Source organism: Ceratotherium simum, chromosome 36 (assembly GCF_057802395.1).
Source record: "Ceratotherium simum simum isolate JZ-2026a chromosome 36, ASM5780239v1, whole genome shotgun sequence".
NCBI classification, from domain to species: domain Eukaryota; kingdom Metazoa; phylum Chordata; class Mammalia; order Perissodactyla; family Rhinocerotidae; genus Ceratotherium; species Ceratotherium simum.
In genome coordinates, this window is record NC_141935.1 from 3,027,621 (window position 1) to 3,043,314 (window position 15,694).

Below are 15,694 nucleotides of genomic sequence, written 5' to 3' on the forward strand. Positions count from 1 at the left end.
ACTATGGAGGAAAACTAACTGGGTCTATGTCAAGGTGCTGACTCAAACTTTGGGTCAAATTCTTCTACAGAACCCATATTGAAGCAAGAAAAATACTTTTAAAGTTAACATTCTATACTTTTAAAACAAGCGGTCCAAGGTTCCCCTTTTCTTTCCGCTCAGAGCCAGTCCTAGAACGGGGCAGTCACGGGGGCAAGCACTCAATGTTCTCAACCATTAATTTCCCTGTGTGTCACTCCCACTGAATTTACAACCTGCTCAGTTTGCGTCAGCATAGGGGTCCAGCCGTAACAAGACTCCTCCGTCTTAATTACCGAAATAAGTTTGGATCCCCAATGACAGAGTATTTTTAGGTTTTCTTGTAGCCGCAACTCAACAAGCAATCATATAAAAGGGTAGGATCAAGTGAAGAGTAACCTCACGTTTTGACTATATTGACAGAACCAGAATGGATGATGGACTGCACAAGCAGGATTTAAGTTGCACATAAAAGAACATCTTGACTGCTGTTAAACTCTGAAATAGATTGTAGAGAATCCCGGCCTTTGAGAAGATCTTGAGTTCTTATCCACATGGGGTGGTTTAGCTGTGTTCTCTTGAATAAAAACAGGAATCACAATAAATCAGTGGTTGCCAAAGGGGGCATTGAAGGACCAGCTCTGGCGTCTGGTTCTATCCGTGCAGGGAGATTTTTAGAAAATTTGCAGGCTTTGCCCCTGGAAATTCTGGGTCTCCTTCTCAACAAACGGCTCTCAATGGCTCAAGCCAAAAACCCGAGTCTTGCTTGTCTCATCTTTTTCTCTCAAAGCCCTTTTTAGAAAATTCTGTTGGCTTTACCTCAACGTATGTCTTGAGTCCATCCACTTCTCCCCATCTCCACTGTCATGCCCTGATCTAAACCACATCTCTTTCCTGGGTGCTGGATCTCTTACTTCCTTTCAACACTTTTCTCATCTTCAGCCAGAGCAACATTTTTTATACGGAGAATTTGAGGAGGTCACTCCATTGCTTAAAATCCGCCTATGATTTCCTATTCCAAACAGAATAAAATCCAAGACCTACATGAGCTGGACCTTGTCAAATTATCAAGAGCTACTTTCTCCCTCAATCACTGATTTCTATGCACATTGGTTTTCCTCATGTGTCTTAAAAATACCAAGCTAGTTTCCACCTCACGGCTTTTGCACTTGCTGTTCCTGTGCCTGGATGGCTGTGTCTCCTGAGTTAGCAAGGCTGGTTCTTTCCTGCTATTTAGATTTCAGCTCAAGTGTCACCTCTTCATATCAGTCTTCTCTGAGCACTCTAATGCCTCCCTCCCTCACCTTGACCTACTCAATCTTAATTCTATCAGTTCACATCATCTTTATTGGCTTGTTTACCATCTGCTTCCCTCCCACTAGAATGTGAGCACCAATAAAAGTGACACTTGGTGATCTTGTCTAGAACAGGACTTGACACATAGCAGGTGTTCAGTTAACGTATGTTGAATGAATAATTCATCATTCGGAGGTGGGACTTGGGAACAAATAATGTTAAAAGCTAGTATGTGATCACTTTAGGTACCCTGGGCTCGACAGCCCCCCTCAATACGTGTATAAACCAGATGGCTGATTTGGTGCCATTAAATCCACGACAATGAAATAAACAGCAATAGATTAGTTTGAAGTTAAAAAGGAAAAATTTTTTCTGGTCATAAAGTATGTTATACTGAAGAAATTTTGAAATATCACGTTTAAATTAAACATGAGACAAGGACTAAGACCTCAAATATATGCATGTCGCCAATAACTGGAATTTACCTAGAAGGAAAAGGACTATTGGAAAGAATGACAAAAATAAAAGTATATAAAATACGTATATAAAAGATACCAACTGGGGCCGGCCTTGTGGCGTAGCGGCTAAGTGCATGTGCTCTGCTGCTGGCGATCTGGGTTCGGATCCCGGGTGCGCACTGATGCACCGCTCGTCAGGCCATGCTGTGGCGGCGTCCCATATAAAGTGGAGGAAGATGGGCACGGATGTTAGCCCAGGGCCAGTCATCCTCAGCCAAAAAAAGAGGAGGATTGGCATGGATGTTAGCTCAGGGCTGATCTTCCTCATAAAAAAAAAAAAAAAAGATACCAACTATATCCTTCTTTGCAACAACCAACACAAAGTTTAAGCAGTACATAAAAAGAAAACATTGGAATGCACTTTCAGCTAAATGCTGGGAAACAAGGGAACACCTCTACCAAAACCAAAACCACAAAATCATATGGTAGGCGTGTGTCCTAGGTCACTATGGTACATTTCCAGTCCCTCTGGGTCTTCTGTTCTTAACTTCCTTTGGTGGCTTCCCTTTGCCTTGAATAAAATCTGTATATAAGAACCTTACATAAGTGACCCTGCTCATCTGTCCACCTTAACTCTTGCTACTTCCCTACACACTCCACCTTCCAGCCATAGGAATTATTCACAGTTCCCCAAAAGTGCAATGCCAATACCTCTATATTTTTGCAGAAGCTGTTCTCTGCTAGTCATGCCTCCCGACCCCTCATACCCACCTGTCCATCTGGTTCACAGCCCCTGTGCATCCTCACGACTCCCCTTAGGTGTTCCTTCCCCCTCCCCTGACTACACTCGCCCCTGCCCCAGGTGGGGCAGGCACCCTCCAAAGAGCTTGCTTTACCCTCTGGGCAAGCCTCTCTCTCTGTTGCAGTCATTACAGGACTAATGCCATGTTTCTCAGGGGTTGGGTTGTTGTCTATGAGAATTAAATTGTGTTTTTCAGTTCAAATATTATCTTAAGCATTAGTGTAAGCACAGTTAGGACATTTGTGCACCTGTCACAGGTACTTGCACAGGATTCCAGAATCAGGGTTCGCCGTGGTGCGTGTTGCTGCATCAGTGCCAGGGAGTTCTACTTTAACTGAGAAGAGTGCCCTGGAGGACTCCACTGCTTTTGTCTGCAGCCAGTCAGCACAGGGATTGACACACAGTAGGAGCTCAACACATGTTTGCTGAGTGAGCCAGTGAACAAGTGATTTCATACATGAATACATACGGAATCTGGCCCAATCCTAGCTCACAACTGATCATTTAAGCTAGAAGGGCTTTCGGGGCAGCTAGAGAGCGGGATTCAACTCTAAACAAAAATGCTACATCTTGGTGAAATCCAGGCCTGATGTGTCTTGACCCTTTTCAAAAGCCAAAACCTCAGTTGGACCCATCGAAATATACCACAGAATGAAGTTACGTTTTCAAGATTGCAACATTTCATTGATAAAACCATATAAGTAATTCTCAATGGTCAAATAAAAGTCCTTTGAAAACATTCATAACCACAAATTCCAATATATGAGTGCAAAATACGAATGCTTTTAAAGCCAGTTGTTCCCCACAAAAGTGCCTTCACTGCAAATATCTGACATGATTTGAACCCAATGTAAATAGCAATATTATTGCCCAAGCATCTTCTCTCCTTAATTTACTTGCCAAACAGACCCAGAATTTCTTTTTTTCTCCAAAGCTGGAGCAAGACTCAATTAAAATATCTAATAATGTGTTAACTAGCTAATACAGCAGTTAACATTCAGGGGCATTTCAAGGCTCTGAGTTTTTAGTGGCAGAGCTGTTCTTTCATTCCCGCTGTAAGATCTATAATTGAAAGAATACCATGAGAGACGCCTTTCATCAGCTCCGTGAGGTCCATTTCCCACTTTGATAACTGTACAAGGAAAATCTGAGGCACTTCAAGCTACCCAATTACAGTTGATTAGTCAGTCAAAATAATGTAACAGCTTTTCATCACCTAAAGGAAAACTTTTGAAGAATCCTGTTGCCAACACTTCTACACAAACACTAATCTATATCATTATTTTACAAGGGGAAATGTAACATTTAGTAAGTTTTTTTTAATTAGGCAATAAGCAAAGCCTCTTATTCATTGCAACTTTAGATCAAAAAGCACAACCGTGAGGATAAATGTGTGTGGTAAAGAAGTGTGGGCAGTGATTTTAAGGTAGGCAGGATACAGTGGTCAAAATAAAACAATGGGCCTTAGAATGAGCCAACGTTTCAGAGAACAGTCTGAAAACAGGATTTGCACTCAAAACTCTGTGATATATACACCCAAGATCTGCCAGGGAGAACTATTTGGGACCCCAAACCTAGGCATGCATGTGTGTAGTTATTTTCTAGCGAATGAATGTGAGTGTGTCTGCATAAAATCAGGAACGCTACTTAAGAAGTCATTTAAAGCATCACTCTAAGAATTTTGAGATGACCAAGAACGTATATTGAATGTGGCTTAAAGTAAAGATAAGATGTATACGTCGCCTTTACCATTGAGGAGTGTGTCTCCCTCCTTTAAGTCTTGAGTGCATTAATTCAACATGTATCCATTGTCTAATGTGTTTCATTCCCATAAAAATATGTTTTGAATTTAAATGAAATAATTATACTGCTCTCCTAGGTAAAATATTCTATGAACAGGGTATTTAGAAATGTGATAGTCAATTCACAGGAGGTGGTCTTCCTGTAGACAATAAAACCAACACTACAAACCATTGATGAAAGGCCAGATACATCCATGCTCCCCAAATGAAAGACAGAGACCAGTGCCTTCACAGGCACTGGTGCGGGTTACATTCTGCCTTTGCAACGCTCTTATTGCACAATGAAGGATAGACTTTAGACCTATTGACCAATTATTCTATCTGTCATGTAAAGAAAAAGCATTCTTACAGAATTAGAGGTCGGATCAAGTTTGGTTGTAAAGTTAATCCTGAGTGTTGTGTAATCCTAGTGATATTTCAGTATTGGAGATAACGTGGTTTTCTTTTAGTTTTCTGAGAGAAATGAACAGCAGCAGCACCCAGTCCTGTGAACTTTAGATTTGTAATCCTTCTCCTCAAAGTTTGTGGCTATTCCTTCAGAGTACACCATACGTGAAGAATGCACAGAATTGGTCCCGGGAAGTCAAAAACATGGCATTGGAAAATGATTGCCAGGAGGAAGCTGAAAGTGAGGGAAGCATTGGTAACCATTTGTGGGACTGAGTGGAGACGTGGCTAAGTGCCTGCAGTGGAATTGCCTTGCCATGCACAGAAACCCTCACGACTATTTGAAAACGAGGAAAATTTTAGAGTTGTCTTCGTATGAGAGTTACAGGGAATGCTACATATTTCCCTTGCTCAGCCGGCAGCCATTGGAGTCTCTTTTGCCCTTGCTCAGGGAAGCTGACCTGCTACCCCAATAGAAAATGCTGCTGTGTAGAAGTCACCTTGCACAGTGGAAGCACCAGATAGAAGTTCTATCTGCTGTCATTGAATACAGCCCACTTCTAGGGCTGATCTACCCAACTGTTTCTCCTGCCTTCTCCAGCCATTCTCAGACCTGCGGAGTTAGGGCTGCCCTCCCTGCTCTACCATGTTTCACCTGAAGGGCAAGTGCAGATACAGCTGAGGACAGGGGGTAGCAACCATGTGGTCCCCGACCCACAGTGCTGTACAAAGAAATGCCTGCAGGTACCTGTGGGAAGCCTGGGGCATAAGAAGGGAAGGAAGAAAAGCCAGGTGAGTAAGAAAGACAAAAGGAGTCTGGAGAGATAGAAAAGGAGAGCTAGAGGTGAAGCAGAGTGGAGAAGATAAAGGCAAGGCTGCAGAAGCTTCGAGTGTCTCCTGAGACGCCGGCTGGGGCCCCAGGCCGCTGGCTGCCAGAGCTTAGCCTGGTGTATGGAGAATCCAGAAGTGCAGAGGGAATCAAATTTGAAGTATCAGACGTTCAAGACAGCCCCAGCTGGTGGAACAGGTGAGGCGGGATGTGTCGTCGTTTCTGAGTGTAGACGGTGTTCTTGGGTTAGAGATTAATGACTTTAACGTGAAGAATAGCTTAAATGCCCAATTTCTATGCAGCCATTCTGCAAATGGATGTTGAGCCCTCGAAGATTTGTATGATGTGCTTCCCAAGCTGTGGAAGAATAAGTCAGAGCAAAGCCATTCTTCACTTACCCTGGAAAATAACAAGGCCTATTTTACCTCATAGGTTCAGAGGGCAAAGTCCTTCAAAAGTGTGTTGAGGGGTGTCACACATGAGTCATGTTTTCGGGTTTGTTTACCCATTACCTGACTTTGTATGACAGTGGATACCATGTGCAGACAGGGACACAGGGGGCTCAGGGACTCAGGGAGCTCCAATCCCCCAACACTGAGGAACTGACATCAGCAGGCTTTCCATAAGGTCTGTGGGTAATCGGTGTGCCCCACTGGGCAAGTACAGGTATTGGAGTAAGCAGGGACCCTGATTATTCTCAGCAAACAGGTATGTAACAGCTTCTAAGAAGACAAATTGACAAAACTGCTTGCAATGATGATGCATTAGGGACCGGTGCTAGGCACTGGAGGCAAGGAGGGTGGGGTGGGTGGGGAAAGCCCACCCAGGTATTCCCAAGTTGGGGGACCACGCTGAACTGCACACCTGACTGCCTGAGTCGAGGACCCCTCCAGGTACAGCCTGGTTCTACACATTAAGGCTTAGAGGCTCTGGAGTATAGGCCTCTGCAACCAGTGACAAACCCGGATCCCCTTCCGATGGGAGGGTACTGAATTGTTCTGTCCTTTCGGTTCCTACAGTGTCCTTCTCTAATTAAACAAAGAAAGAAAGACTTTACATATCCCTGGGCCAATTTAAGATGAACTGCCCTCTGAGTTTAAGGGTAACAGAGGTCCTTCAAGACCTATTATAAAGTGGTACTGGAATGGCCATAGTGAACATGCTAACAGTTATAAAGTACTTTACAGTTTACAAAAGACTTCCATGTACAGTTTTTGTTTTAATGACAGCGTGACCACATACCATATTAAATGAGATTAATGTAAAGATCTTAACAACTGTCTGACTCATAGTAAAAACTGTATCAATGGCAGCTATTATTATCATCTATTGTCCAAACTCTGTAGCCAAGGAAAAATGAAGTATTTTCTGTTGACCTTGAGTCTTCCCTAAACCCTCACCTATTATATAACTCCATGCCTTAGGGGTAGATTACCTCCTGAGGTTTTCTCCGAGGCTTTGGTTTTTCCTCCATCTTTCTCATTCCCTTTCCCCAACCACAAACTGACTCAAGTGCCTTGGTTAATTTTGCTGGGACCAACAGATTATTTGACTAAGAGGTTTGGTTGGTTAAAAGACTGGTTAGCAAACTTTTACTAATCTATTAACTCGGTGTCTCTATGGGCCACTGCAACCAACCCTAAGCATGAGAAGGGAGAGATGGACATGTCCTCTAGAAAGAGCATGTTATGGACAACAATGGTCCAAGTCTTTTACTCTCACTCTGTAACCAAAAGGAGAACTTACACTGTGCTCACTTCACAGGGCTGCCCTATGGATCAAACCAGAAAATGGCCTGAAAGTGCCCAGTACTCCAGCAGGCAAACGGTGCACATCCAATGAGGGTTCCTTCTCTTCCCCTCCACCATCTGGCCTTGAGCACAGCAAGGAAAAGGCTGATTGTCTTCCTCCTCTCATTGTTCCTATTCAGACACCTGACAACGGCCCAGCCAGTTAAACATGGGTTTCTTGGGTGTGGCTGGCTATTCCCATGCGCTCCCCATGGTTCTAATAGATAACAAATAGATTAATAGGAATAGGAAGCTTATCAGGTGTGTGAACAAGCAAACCCAGTGTGAAGCTATGATCATCGCCACTGACACTCCTAGCAAATATCCTGGCTTCCATGGAGGATGTGTTGCATGGAAACTACGAGCATTTGGCTACGCTGGAACCAAGCTTCAGGAAGTTAGTCTAAACCGAGCCTACAGTTTGCAAATGTACACTCACTGAATAAAGCAAATTTAATACCTTAATAAAAGAATAACTAGTGCCTAGCAGTTTCAGGAGGCCTGGTGTACTTGCATAACAGCTCTGCAGAGAACACAGATGGTGAAGAACAACCGTCTTTGCAGCCAGGTGGCATTTTCACTGCCCACCAAAGAGCTAGCCATAGCACAGACAGGTGTTGATTGCGAAGAGCCGATTCACCCGGTGGGATGGTGAACAAGAAGGTGGCTCAGATAATGGAGTCCTCAATCGATAGTAGACAGGTATGCGGTAACACATGTATAAGCAAGTAAGACTAGGATAATATAAATTCGCAACATGATCAACCAGACCAGAGACTTCTGTTTCAGGTCTGCCTGGAAGAAATCATAGAAGCAGATGTTTGACACCTGAAGAAACCTGAGAGACCTTCAAGTCAAACCTGCCAATTCCAGTGTTCATTCCAAATTCACAAAGACGGGAGAAGACTTCCATGTCCACCTCTGGTGGGAGAAAAGCCTGTGTTCTCATTTCCTTGTAAACGTATATAGGGTAGATTTCTTTTATTCGGATATTTTTTTGATGAGTAAGCTACAAGGTACTAGATATTTTAAGTTGCCTTCAAATAGAAACAGTTCCCCGCTCTGGAGTAGAAATCACTTTCAAGTTTGTTTCTGCCACAACAAGGAGGAGCCACTTCACATCCAGAGACATGAAATGCAGGTGAGAAAAGTGCTGGCTGTACCTGTGGGGGCACACGAGCAAGCATGGATGCGGGGACTGGCCTTCTGATCCTGAACCCCGATCCTCAGTGAAGGCCAGGAAGAGCAGGATGGCAGGTGAAGGTGGGAAGACACTGCAGGGCTTCCTCCTCCCTGACCCCGACAGAAAGAAGGGCTAGGTAAGTTTACCAAAGTTTATAATTGGGGAAGATCCAATTAAGTCTCAGACTGTTGACCTGCATTAGTGGGAGAGGTGAACGAAGCCATGGGGAAAGGGATCTAGAATGTTAAAGATAAATAAATAAAACTCTGCTCAGAAAGCTTCTGTAATGGACCAGAGAAAAAGGAAGGCTCATCCCACCCCCAGCCTCCTCGCTTTAGAGAAAACCGCGCTTAGAAACTGGCGTCGGCGTGGCTGAATTCCTTTGGCACAAACTCCCTGAGTCTCTGAGATCTGTTTTCCTCGGAAACGCTAGTTATGCGTTTCAGTCAGGATTAACGTGGATTTTTTTTTATTCCTACATGTATCAGAATCATTCATCGAGGGGAAGTTCTACACATCCATTCCCAGAATCCTCTTAAGACATCTGGTCTCATTAGAAGATCAAATGGATCCTCCAGATTCATTAGTTGTTCAACAAAGTGGGAATTATTTCCTCACTGCTCTTGTGTTGGTGAGATATTTAAGACACAGGTGAGAGAAAAATTATGGAAAGAAGTACAATCTTCTTGACTCCCAAGGCAGCTCTCTCAGCAGTGTGGAGGGGTCTTGAATTCGCTCTTCATTTCCAAAAACACAACGAAAAAGTCAAGAGCATAGGCCATTGTAAGACAGATTTGGTTTAAACGTTAGAATGTAAGCCATGACCTCAGAAAACGTTTCTAAGACTTTTATAATTAGTGGCTCATCTATCACTGGTTACAATCCTGCACTCTCCTCCTGCCTATTTTCACAAACGCGCATAAAGTGTAACCGCTGCTGAAGATGAGAACATCAGGGTGCACACGGGATGTAACTGTGTTTCGCCATTTTAACTGCTGAGCACAACCCGTATGTTGTCCCCGAAGCAGCTTCTCTGTGTGCAGAGGGTGAGGCCCGGGAGCACGCTCTGGACGCTCTTTCGAGGCTGGGAAGTGCTGGCTGGTAGATGCACTGTGCTGAGCGATACCCCAGGGGACTGAAAGAATTACCGTAGCTTTCTTAAGTGACTCATTCTCTCCCACGGGGTCGTCTGGGCTCAGAGAAAATCTGTCTCAGTGATTATTAGTGAGTTAGTAATTGGATGGTAGGGATGGACTTCTGATAACCTACAGATTTGCTTTAGCTTCGCTGGCAAAGGCATGTATTTTTGGAGTCAAAGGTTACATCGTCTATCTGTGTGTGTGTGCCGGGGGTGGGGAGGGAGGCTGCACGAAAGTACTGCTTCTCTGAGCCTCCATCACCAGTCCCGGTTCTGCCTGTCGATAGCTGTATAATCTTGGGCAAGTCACATTCCCTCTCCTGCCTCCGTTTCTTCATGTGAAAAAGGAGGAGGTGGAGTCAAATGAACTCCACCCTCTTCCAGCTCTGGAAAATCTGTGGTTTTGAGGCCAAGAGTATCTTTTGATGCATATGTGCTGTTTCAAAAGATACTAGCTTCCGAGTATTAATTTCCTCTTTCTCACGCCATTGTTTTGGATGGAGATCAGAATTATCCCTTACAGGTGTATAGAAAAACAAAACAGCTCACTTACATATGTCCTCTATCCCTTTTTCCCTGATCATCTTCCAGCTCTGAAATTACATGGTGTCTATGAGTATACTGTCCTTTTTTTTTTTTTATGTGCTATTTTACAAGCTGCAAGTTTGGGAGTTATAATTTCCTTTCTCATTCCAATATTTTGAATGGGAACCAGAATATCTTTTTAGCACCTTGTAGATACGTGGGAAAACAAAACAAACCACCAAATTTCCTTGGGCCCTTCTATTCCCTTAAATAGTAAACAAATGAAATCCGTAGTCTCTTTTATACACGATAGAGAATGTAACGTGTCCTGGGAGAGTGAGCAAGGGGTCATTTGCAAAATTGCCTTGTTATCCTATTACTCTCCAGGAGCAGATCTGTGCCTTTTCATCTGGGGGTGGTAGAGGCATAGCAATCTGCCCTTTTTTATAAGCGTATCACTCGATGGGCGATTTGCTGTGACGTTAACAAGAAAAAGACAAATGTTTGAAGGGGAGCATTTGTCTTCCCAAATGATATTTAGAAATCACAACTTTTGCAGGAGGGCAGGGCGAGGACTGGGTTGCAGGTTCCAGGGATGTCTTAGGGGCCATACCAGGAGGAGGCCTTCTTTGGGAGTTGTTCTTAGGGGTGGCAGGTCAGCAACGCCCAGCGGATGGCCGCAAAACCTCCCCTAGAGCGATTTTCTCGGACTACTGGTCATGCCTCATTAGTGGGTCATGAAATCAATTTAGTGGGTCATGACCAGAAATTTCAAAAAACACAAAATAAATTAGACTAAAGCAGAATAGAATAGAAAACATCAGAGTGTGTGGCATGGAGAAGGTCATGTACTGTCTAGTGAAACTTTGGTTCAGTTGCGTGTGTGTGTGTGTGTGTGTGTGTGTGTGTGAGAGAGAGAGAGAGAGAGATGTGTTTGGAACACTAAGTTCCAGTGTAAAATATATTTCTTAGCAAAGGTCATAGTTAAAAAATATGAAAGCCCCAGGGAAGTACACCATAGTGCATGTGTCTCGATGCTGCCTTCAAATGACTTGTTTTTTCACAAAGTAAATTTATAAACTGAAAAGGAGTTCTTCCAAATGTGAATAATCACCTCACAACTCTGCATTTAAACAATCTGGAAGTTATTCTGAATTCTACTTTTCGTTCTCTGAAAAGTACTTAAATCGCATCACTCCTTTCAATGTCAGCCCCAGGCACACCGCAAAGTGGGTCAAGCTTGTCTTTCTGGGGGCACGTCCCACCCCCTGAAGGTGCCCCCCAGGCTTGTACCTACTTTCCTTTCCCTTTTTCAAAGCATATTCCCACAAAAGACAAATGCATTAAAAAATAGTATAAATGACTGATAATGCTTTAATATACTTGTCCCCAAAGATATTCATATTTTACCCAAGTATTAAACCCTCATGCCCTATAAAAGAATCTTGTAGAATGTAGCTACAGGGGGAGGAAAAGAGAAATTTGGAGTGAAAGAATATTCTCCGAGCACTATTATTACAGTCCCACCTGTGGTTCTGTATTCACTTCATCACTGTTTCCATTTTTACATGTAAATAATATGCATGATTTCTCTCCCCGTGGATTTGTGAACTACAACTTCAGCTGTCTTTATTTTTTTAATAGATATTTATGAAACTGCCTTACCATAAAACCTTTGTGAGGAAATATTTTGTTGTACTGCACCTTGTATTCATCTTACACCTAACTCACTGCCTGGTGAATTGTAGGTCCTCCAGCAGTGGTGGTTAGTGACTGTTTGTCACACAATTATACTGCTCTATAACACATGTGGAAATATGGTTTCCCTGTGTCTAACTAATGAGAATACAAGTGTGTGTTTTTTTCTGAATGTAAGATGGTATTATGTAAAGCCACCACACATTTGTCATAAAACAATAATAACAATTTTAAAATAGCACCAACTTATTGAGTTTTTAATATATGCTTGGTTCCCAGTACTAGATATGTTGCCCACGTAGTCTCATTTATTCCTTGCAAAACCTCCTCAACAGAAGTATTGTTATTCCCTCCATACCCCCTCCCATAAACACCACATGTACAATTTTACAGATGAGAAAACAGGCTCAGAGACTGACAACCTGCCCACGAAGACACATGGGCGAAGATACAATGCAAATCACGTCCATCTGATAGCAAAGGCCGTGCTCTCCTCACGTTTACATTTCCTAACTTCTCAGTTGCATCTAAAATTATCGTTTTCATTTTCATTTTCAAATACCTTACCTGTTCTCTGAAGGACAAACTTGTGAATGTAAGAACACCAGGAAAGCCTTGTTTGTTTTTTTCCATAAAAAATGCCCTGATGATCACAGAGGGGTCACATACTCAGAAAATGTCTGGCCTGACCCTGCTAACTCAATGCATCCTGCTTGCTCTCCACAGCCTAGATGTCCACCTTCAGCCATCTTTACACGGAGCTATCAACAACCTGAGAGAAAGAGCTGGACCGTCAGCAGTCTGAACAGCATGCTGGTGGTATTCCAGTCACTTACTTGGATCCGTTCAGATAACTTTTTGGTTTCCATGTACAAATCATGGTGCTTAGTGAAGACTGTTACAAAAAGCACTGTTTTCCATTTGCACGTGGCTTCCATATTCCCTAGTCCATCTACACAGACAATTTTTAACAGAAACCCTTTAAAAGTCTACTTTGTACTGTCATTCTCGCAGAGATTTTAAAATCTCCTCCCACTGTCCTAGGTGATCAGCAGCCACAACCCCCACATGACAGCAACAGGAAGAAATTGATTTTGTAACAGATATGCTTCGAGATCAAATCCAGGATTCACTTTTGTTTTTACAACAGAGAAGGAAAGCACTGACGACTAAATGTGTTTTGGTAGCCACGCTTCAACTCCAAACTTCTCTATAACTTTCCCATATTAATTCAGCCCTAAGTTTCAGGAAATAAAATAATTATGTAGTTAAACAGAGATCCTTATACAAACAAAAACTGTGTTTACAACATCCCAACCCCTTAAAACCAATGACAGACACGGCATATGAGAACTAAACCCGAGCCCAGTGGTCAGCACTCATATCAGCCCACTCCCCGCGCAATGATGGTAAACATCCTATTGGAATCTGCTCTGAAAACAAAGGCTTTACCAGCCTAACGTCAAGGTAAACAGGTAGTAAATACCTACTCGATACTACTAACCAGAGGTATCATTTGCATTCTTTAGGGTCTAAACACAACTAAGTGTTGGCATTTTTTCTTTTGAAATGGCACCATTATAATACAGCTCTTTACTTGATAATTTTCAAAAAGTTGACTAGGTGCTGTTTCTCACTGACTTAAATTTTCTAGCCATAAACCACCTGAATTAAAGGGACTAAATAATGACATTTTACTCTGAAGAAAAAAACTAAGTTTCCTATATTTTACATTGAATGCCATCCCCCCAGATTAAGAGCTACGTAGAATAAAAGCCCCATCAAGTTAAGCTGCAATAGTCTGAAGTCAAGGTCATAACATTTTCTACTCTGTAAATCATACAAAGAAGAAAAGTAAGGAAAACACATTTTCAGCACCAAGCATACATGAATTAGGAGCAGTTAGGGCTCTCTTAAAGGGGCAGTAGAAGTTGGAACGACATACCTTGAGCTCTCGGAAGAAGATACTACTCCTGGCCCACTCGACGATGGAGAAGAGGGTCTGATCGGCCATTTTGCACATCAGCCCAAACGTGCTCAGCTTTTCGTGCTTGCTGCGGTTAGCCTGCTCTTGCTGCAAATAGGCCATGATTTTGGCCTGGACTTGAGGCTCATCTGGCTCACACTTCAAAAGTTCCAGTATCAGATGTGGGATGCTTGCCGGTGAGCTGGTCTGGTAACTATCCATGTAGGAATAGCCCATTATGGACTCTGGCGAGCTGGTGTAGGGGTCTGGGTACTCGGACTTGATGGCTCGGCTAGGAAAGTGGCCGTAGGTTTGGTAACCTTGCAGGCTGCCATGAGGTGGCATTGTCATGCTAATGGGGGACGTTACAAAGGGACTTCTGTCATAGTCCGTAGGAGGCAAGGCAGCGTGGTTCAGAGGTAGGCCTTTGGAGGCAGAGTGGATGTTCTGAATGGCAGAGGAGATGGTCAGCTCAGAGGGCATCGCTTGGATCACCTGAGACATGGCTTCTAGCTTCAGTCCATTGGCTCGGATGAGGGCTTTCTTCTGTTGCTTCAGGGCCCTGTCCCTCTTGTACATTGGCCCAAACTTATTCCTTCCTCCACGCATTCGGTCGGCTCTTACCGCTGTTGGGGGAAACAAAAAAAAGGAAGTAAGGGCATAAATAAAATGCAAATTATTAGCATTCTCCAAATCTCCAGATATTTAGAAATGTTAAAAATTGACCAGAAATGGTATGTGTGGCTGTTTTCATTACAATAGCCCTAAAACATTCCAAAAAAAACCCCCCTGTCCTCCTTATTTATGAACTCTTTCCTCCAAGTGTGTTTGTCATCAAAAAAATATTCTGGACACGTATGGACACATTAACTCTTTGCTGGACTGAGAGATTTCATAATTTTTGGTACACACGGGATATTTCGTGTTGCTGAGAAAGTATCAGTTTGTATTATGCTAGTTATGTTGTGATTCTCTTCAGAGAAACTTGAACTGCTGAGAGGAAAAAAAAAAATCAAATAATCCATTTCTGGATTAAATCATAAATAATTTCCCTCACAATATCTTCCTCCTTCAAAGCCATTTTGGCCAATTTGCTGCACATCTATTTAAAGAGTAAAATCAAACTTTTACTAGGGCATCCTGCTTTGAAAATGTAAAGAATTTGTTTTTATACTTTTGCAAATTATTTTTACTTGTTCTCAGTTGAATCACTTCAGTCTTGTTTTCATCTAACCTGGCCTTTTTAGTGTCAAATGCATGATCCTCTTGGAAAATCTTTTTCACCTGGACTTGATGAGCACCCATCAGATGACCACCAGTTATTGTTTTTAGCCTAAGCAGAACTGGACATAATTAAAGCAAATTCATTTCAGAAGCTGTCAAGACAGTCTACTGCCACAGTGCCGTGTGGAGTCTGGGGCCACGTCTAATAAGTTGGTTAGCAGTTTTCTCTAAGCCCACAGTGGCCAGTGGCAATTAGAAAGCAGAGACCTCTGACAGCTTGTGACATGGTGAAATTGCTGGAGGTTAAGTTTTTGAGCTTTTTATCTTAGGATTAGTATAGCATTAAAAATTTATAGTGGATGCTAGGTATCCAGAAGACTGCACACAATAATAAAGAGTTTTTCATCCTGGTGGTAACATATTGAATATTCAATTGTTTCATATCACAGTTAAGGAAGGCTGAGTATACACCACAAGTGACTTACAGTTAAGAAGGAATACTCTTTAAGGTAAAGAAATTCAACTTTTTCCTTTTGTCAAAAAAAAAAAAGAAATCAAATGACATCTTACAAAATCAC

The 15,694-nt window shown here is 42.6% G+C and overlaps 1 protein-coding gene across 8 annotated transcripts in view; it reads right to left on the bottom strand.

The window, feature by feature from the left end:
* The window catches only part of NR5A2 (nuclear receptor subfamily 5 group A member 2), a 124,345-nt gene that overhangs the window by 90,692 nt on the left and 17,959 nt on the right, over window positions 1–15,694 (bottom strand). For all 8 annotated transcript variants that reach the window (XM_087424325.1, XM_087424330.1, XM_087424329.1 and 5 more), the window contains exon 4: window positions 13,872–14,518. In XM_087424325.1, the coding sequence (XP_087280451.1) occupies window positions 13,872–14,518 (647 nt within the window). The remainder of the gene's footprint in view (window positions 1–13,871; window positions 14,519–15,694) is intronic.